The sequence below is a fragment of the Rhamphochromis longiceps genome, linkage group LG20 (genome assembly GCF_057381845.1).
Source record: "Rhamphochromis longiceps isolate RC_006_pf linkage group LG20, R_longiceps_female_GT1.1, whole genome shotgun sequence".
Lineage (NCBI taxonomy): Eukaryota > Metazoa > Chordata > Actinopteri > Cichliformes > Cichlidae > Rhamphochromis > Rhamphochromis longiceps.
Genome location: NC_140576.1, coordinates 13,620,395 through 13,626,454, shown reverse-complemented (window position 1 = coordinate 13,626,454; position 6,060 = coordinate 13,620,395). Strand labels below are relative to the sequence as shown.

Genomic DNA, 6,060 nt, shown 5'->3' with positions numbered 1-6,060 from the left:
GAGCGTCAGGTTTACATGTAAAGTCAATGGAAAAGCGCGATGACCCGCGATTGCGGCTCCCGCGAAAATTCGGAAGCAGATTTGCGTCGCCAAAACGCCTGAAACTCGCGTCAGTCTAGCGCGTTTGGAGCGTTTGACTCGCGAAAAAAACCACGCGCGTGAGTTTTTGTGTTGTATTTTGTGCATCGCGTCTACCGCTCAAGTTGGAAAAATCTGAACTCCAGCGTCAAATCACGCCGCGACAACCAATCAGGAGCCTGGTGACGTGGCTCTGACCTAGGTCAAAGGGGCAGATCCAGCCAAAGCCCTTCATTCTTCATTCAGTATGGAGGAAAAGCTCATCAGTGCCGTGGCTAATCACCCTGAGCTATATGATGCTAGCTGCTACTTCTACCGAGACAGGAATAAAAAGGACCTAGCTTGGAGACACATAAGTGAGGAGATCGGGCAACCTGGTAAGTTCATTCCTTCTTTTTAATTTTCAGACTGACCCGATGAAGCCGCGCAAAAGCTAGCAAGCCCGCCTACTGTCCCGCGATTTTCCCACTGATGTACAAATACCTTTCCGCTAACAAGATAATGCGTTTATTCAGAGGACATCTGCAGGAGAAAGTGGAAGAGCCTCAGGGACACATATAATAAGGAGAAGAGGACAGAGAAAGAGAAGAGGAGTGGGTCTGCAGCAGGATCGGGGAAGAGATGGAAGTTCTTCGCGGTCATGGGGTTTCTGGACCCCTTCATCACCCCGCGGGAGACAAGCGGCAATATGGTGCGGACCGTGGAGAACTTCTCCCCCGAGGACCAGGGACAGCCCGAAGAGGCAGCAGGGGAGTGTCAGTCAGAAGGTATGTTTAAAATGAATTAATGTAGGCAGTTAATTTATGCATGTTGTCATACAGGAATATATTTTGTTTATTAATAAACAGTATACAGTAGTCCCGCTGTTCATCCGTCACTGCCTCGCCTTTTCGCTGATTCTTCTTTTATTGCACCGTACAGCTTTCAACAATGCGCATTGCATTCTGCAGCCCAAATGACAAATCTCCTCCGTGTCGTGTCTCCTGCGCTTGCCAAACTTATCATGTTTTGATAACCATCACGTCCAATAGATAAAAAACAGCACAAAAACACTCTTAACTATGACCCTAATTAAGAAAAAGACACCTGCACCGGGAGAAAAAAAGGTGCACAAAAGTGGCGCCGCAGACGGCGAAAAAGCGCGGCATAATACTTTTACGTTTTAAAATCGACAAAGGTTTGCACTTTGAGAATCAACTTGTGAGAACTGTGACTACTGTTCATGTGCTGCAATAAATGAGAGACCACTGTATATAATAATAAGTATATAAGTATATAATAATATAATATTCTCTATGACTATTGTCTTCAACCTGTTAACATTTAATATTGTCTTGATAGAGTCAAGTAATCATGCAGCAGAGTCCTCCCCTGTTGCTTCTCCTGGCTCCCCAGTCCCTGGTCCCTCCACTCCTGCTGCTGCACCCACAGGTATGAACATCAAGCACCGCTAGCTTTTTACTTGCTTGAATCCCCTTGTGATCACCTTTACTAAATATCTACAACCAATCTGTTCATATCCTGTTTTTTTCAATTTTGAAAATGAAATCTAGTAGCAGCCTTCTCATTACTTTATGTTGTTTTGTGCTGTGTTTTACAGGCCCACAGAGGAGGACAGCTCAAAGGCGGGCGAGGACGGGTCCCAGGACGGTCCATCGGCGGTGGAGCTGGCCATCCTGGAGTCCCTAAAGAGGCCACGCCCGTCTCCAACAGAATATTTTCTCCTCAGCCTTGTTCCTGCTCTGGAGAGCATGCCGCCTCAAACACGAGAATTCGTGAAATTTCAAATTTATAAATTCGTTTTTGAAAACAGCACAGCTGTGTTAAATTTGGAAACATTGGACCCTAATGATCAGTAGTTTTCTGATGAGGCAGCAGGTCTCCAGGGCAGAAACAATGTTCTTATTTTTCTCCTCCTTCTCCCTGAGGCTCTTCCACTCCAAGCTGGGTCCTTTTTATTCCTGTCTCTCTGTAAATAGTTAAATTTTATATATTTATGTTTAATGTTTTTGTTACTGAATTTATATATTTTTTCAAATAAACATTTATAATGACAAATGTCTCTGTTCTACTACACAGCAAATATTGGCACTTGACTTGACACAAGTAGAATTTATTTCATATTATACTAATGACAAAACATACTAATACAGTGGGATACAAAAGTTTGGGCAACATTGTGAAAAGTAATTATTTTCCTGTACAAACCATTGGTTGTCACAATAAAAATTGTCAGTTAAATACATCATATAGGAGACACACATAGTGATATTTGAGAAGTGAAATGCAGTTCACTGGATTTACAGAAAGTGTGCAATAACTGTTTAAACTAAATAAAGCAGGTGCATAAATTGCCAACACAAAAAAAGAGAAATGAAATAAATATTTAGTATATATCAATGTGTGTGTCTCCTATATGATATATGCAAGTGACATTTTTTACTGTAACAGCAATTCATACAGGAAAATAATGACTATTAATAAGGTTGCTCAAACTTTTGTACCAGACTGTATATAGGAACATAGTGAAGACAAGTTACTTAAGAGAGTAAAAAGAGGTTAGTTTATTTTGGAGTAGAACTCCATTTATTGAGAAAATTTTAAAAAGACAGGAACACTCTTTAGAGGTTTGTGGGTGGCTCTTAAAAGAGCCGTTGTGGGGAAGTCACTGGGACTTCAAACAGGCTACTCCTTTGGTTGCCAAGACACTGCTCCCTCCTTTGAGAAGTGAGCCATGAATTTCTCCCTCACCAGGACAGCCTCTCTGGAGGAGTTGTTTGCTGCCATACGACCCAGGCCTTGCAACGGCTCCACCACAGCAGGTGCCACACCCCTCACAGCAGGTGCCCCTCTCTCGTCCACACAGCGCAGAAAATTATGGAGAACACAAGTTGCCTTCACACACTTCTCCGCAATTTCAGGACGGAGCTCCATGGCGCGCCGATACAACCTCCACTGTGAGGAGAGGATACCGAAGGCACCCTCCACTATCATCCTGGCCCTGGAAAGGCGATAGTTAAAGATCCTCTTCTCTAAAGGGAGGAGGCGTCCAGGCAAAGGCCTCATGAGCTCACGCCGCAGCGGGAACGCTTCATCAGCCACAAAGACATAGGGCTGGGCTCCACGGTGTTCTCCACCAGGTAGAGGCTGGTCAGGAGGCAGATGGAGAGTCCCAGCCCGAAGAGCCTGACCAAAGGTGGAGTTGGCTAGAATACCACCGTCGCTGGTCCTCCCGTACCCCCCAACATCAATGACGCGGAAGCGTTGCTCTGCATCCACAACCGCAAGGAGAACAATGGAAAAAGTTCCCTTGTAGTTGTGGAACATGGATCCTGAGTTGGGGGGTGCCTTCGTCTGGACGTGCTTTCCATCCAGAGCTCCACAGCAGAGAGGGAAGTTCCAGCGCTCCTGGAATCCCTCTGCGATGGACCGCCAGTCTTCAGTTGAAGGCACAGCCATGAAATCATCCACTAGACAGCCCCAGATGGCCGTCGCTACCTGGGGGATGATCTGGTTCACCGTGGACACACCAACTCGAAAACTGAACGCGATGGTCCTGAAGGAGTCCCCGGTGGCAAGGAACCTGGACAAAATTGTTTAAAATGAGTATTATGTGTACTGCAGTTACAAAATATATTATTGAAATTACAAAATTACAAATTACAAAACATAAATCTTACATAAAACATTTTGTAATTATAAGGATAATTACATGATGTTACGGCTGTGGCCATAAGAACACTGTGTGGGCTGTTTGTTCTGTGTCTCTTTACTGTGTTTAAGACTCTTTACAGGTCCCTCCCCTAATGAAGAGTAGTGCGCAGCTGATTGGACCATGGAACAGGTGACCACATTCAAAAAGCCGCTCTGACAGCTCCAGGGAGAGAGAGAGAGAGAGTGTGGAACGAGCGAGTAGCCTGACAGCTGTCGCAGTCCTGACCCTGGTTTTCCCAGCCTGTGTTTATCTTGTGTATTTGTGGGAGTGTGAATTGTGAAAGCCGCTCCTAGTGCATTAGCTGAGAGCTTAGGCACTCGTGGGCTGAAGCGGAAGGGGTGAGCTGCCTTTTCTTTTGGAATCGTTTTCTCCTGTTTTCTTGGTCAGGGAGCGAGGGATAGCTCTGTCATTTGTTTGTTCTTTTTTCTTTCCTAGGGTTTAGTTAGTCTTTTCTGGTGGGACTTAGTTGGTTTTGTTCATTATTTTGGCCTGGGCTCACCCTGGAGCTATGCTTCTTGTCCTTAAATAAAATCACTTTTTTTACTCACAACTGGTTTGGATGTTTGGCTTGGGAACCAGGGCGGGGATTTGTCTCTCTCTCCTCCAACCTTATGTGCGTCCCTACCCGCCTAGACTAGGGGCGTAACACATGATATATATTAGATATAATCTAAAACAGTCTGCGGTGATTATATACAAATATTCAACTATCCCAGAATTAAACCAGGTCTAAATAAAAAGGAGTGAGTATCACTACAAAGGTTAACTCAGTGGTTCTAATGCTACAGTTTGATATCAGTAAACACCGAGCGCATACATTGATATGACACCACAGCCATGCTATCATTGCAAACACTGATAACAGCATAAATCGAATTAAATCGGGACTTGATGAGACCTTCTGAGTATCAATGGAAATATTATAAACAGTCATCTCCGTACCACAGTTTGCTATTAGTAAACACCGAGAGCATTCACTGTTAGCATAGCACATCCATGTTAGCAGTGTATAAATGGATGGTTTAGCATATATTAGCACAGGTATCAATAAAGGACTACCGTATTAAATACTTTTACTAACCTGCAGGTGGGATTGAGCGCCTGTAATTGGTGTCTAGGCGGGCGATTCTGGGACCGACGGGGGAAAGACGGTGATATCGCTGGAATCGGCCATCATCCAGGCGCAGCTCCTGGAGCAAATGGTGAAACTCATCAAACTGCTCACGCCTCTGGAGGACCTGATCAGAATCAGAATCAGAAAGGGTTTTATTGCCAAATGTTGAGCAGGTTTACAACATTAGGAAATTGCTGCGGTGCTTAGTGCAAACATACTGTTATAAATTAAGCTTAAATAGACATGAAAATAAAAATAAGAATAAGAATTAAAAGTGCTAAGTAGATAGATATATACATGATATATACATGAGTGCAGGTGGTGATCAGTGCCAAACATGGAATGATGCAGTGAACACAGCGTAGGGTCATGTGTTAGTGGTGGGAACAGTCATACGGTTATTGTTCATGTGTCCAACAGCAGAGGGGAAGAAACTGTTCTTATGGCGAGAGGTTCTGGTGCGGATGGACCGGAGCCTCCTGCCTGAGGGGAGCAGGTCAAACAGACTGTGTCCAGGGTGAGAAGGGTCAGCTGAGATCCGAGCTGCACGCCCCAGTGTCCTGGAGGTGTACAGGTCCTGCAGAGATGGGAGTCTGCAGCTAATCACCTTCTCAGCAGAGCGCACAACACGCTGCAGTCTCTGTTTGTCCCTGATAGTGGCTCCAGCGTACCACACGGTGATGGAGGAGGTGAGGATGGACTCGATGATTGCAGTGTAGAATTGCATCATCGTCCGTGTTGGCAGGTTGAATTTCTTCAGCTGCCTCAGGAAGTACATCCTCTGCTGGGCTTTCTTAATGACAGAGATGATGGTGGGCTCCCACTTCAGGTCCTGGGTGATGGTGGTACCCAGGAAGCGGAATGAGTCCACAGAGGTGATGGGGGTGTCAGTCAGGATGATGGGGGGGAGTGGAGCTGTGTGCTTCCTGAAGTCCACAATAATCTCCACTGTCTTCTGGGCATTCAGCACCAGGTTGTTGTGGCTGCACCAGGACACCAGATGGACCCAGGTACGGCGAGGACGTCTTTTACGCCGCTGCTCTGCTCTCCACAGTACATAGAGAAGGGAGACTCTCTCTTCAAGCGCTAGCTCGACAGCTGCCATCTTGCAAAGATACCGTCTGGCACAACTTCCTCCCACATTTCCGGTTCA

General features: G+C 45.5%; 1 protein-coding gene across 1 annotated transcript; it reads left to right on the top strand.

The window, feature by feature from the left end:
• The first annotated feature begins 325 nt into the window (after positions 1 to 325).
• On the top strand, positions 326 to 2,031 carry LOC146645066 (uncharacterized). Its single transcript, XM_085394181.1, has 4 exons — positions 326 to 455; positions 594 to 845; positions 1,420 to 1,509; positions 1,679 to 2,031. The coding sequence occupies exons 1-4, from the start codon at positions 326 to 328 to the stop codon at positions 1,765 to 1,767; spliced, it is 561 nt and encodes a 186-aa protein (XP_085250307.1). The 3' UTR covers positions 1,768 to 2,031.
• The last annotated feature ends 4,029 nt before the right edge of the window (positions 2,032 to 6,060 follow it).

Excerpts from the sequence above, each read along its gene's own strand:
- LOC146645066 (XM_085394181.1), top strand. The coding sequence starts at position 326 with ATGGAGGAAAAGCTCATCAGTGCCGTGGCTAATCACCCTGAGCTATAT. Across the intron at positions 456-593 it reads TGAGGAGATCGGGCAACCTG|AGGACATCTGCAGGAGAAAG; the intron begins GTAAGTTCATTC and ends GCGTTTATTCAG. Across the intron at positions 846-1,419 it reads AGGGGAGTGTCAGTCAGAAG|AGTCAAGTAATCATGCAGCA; the intron begins GTATGTTTAAAA and ends TTGTCTTGATAG.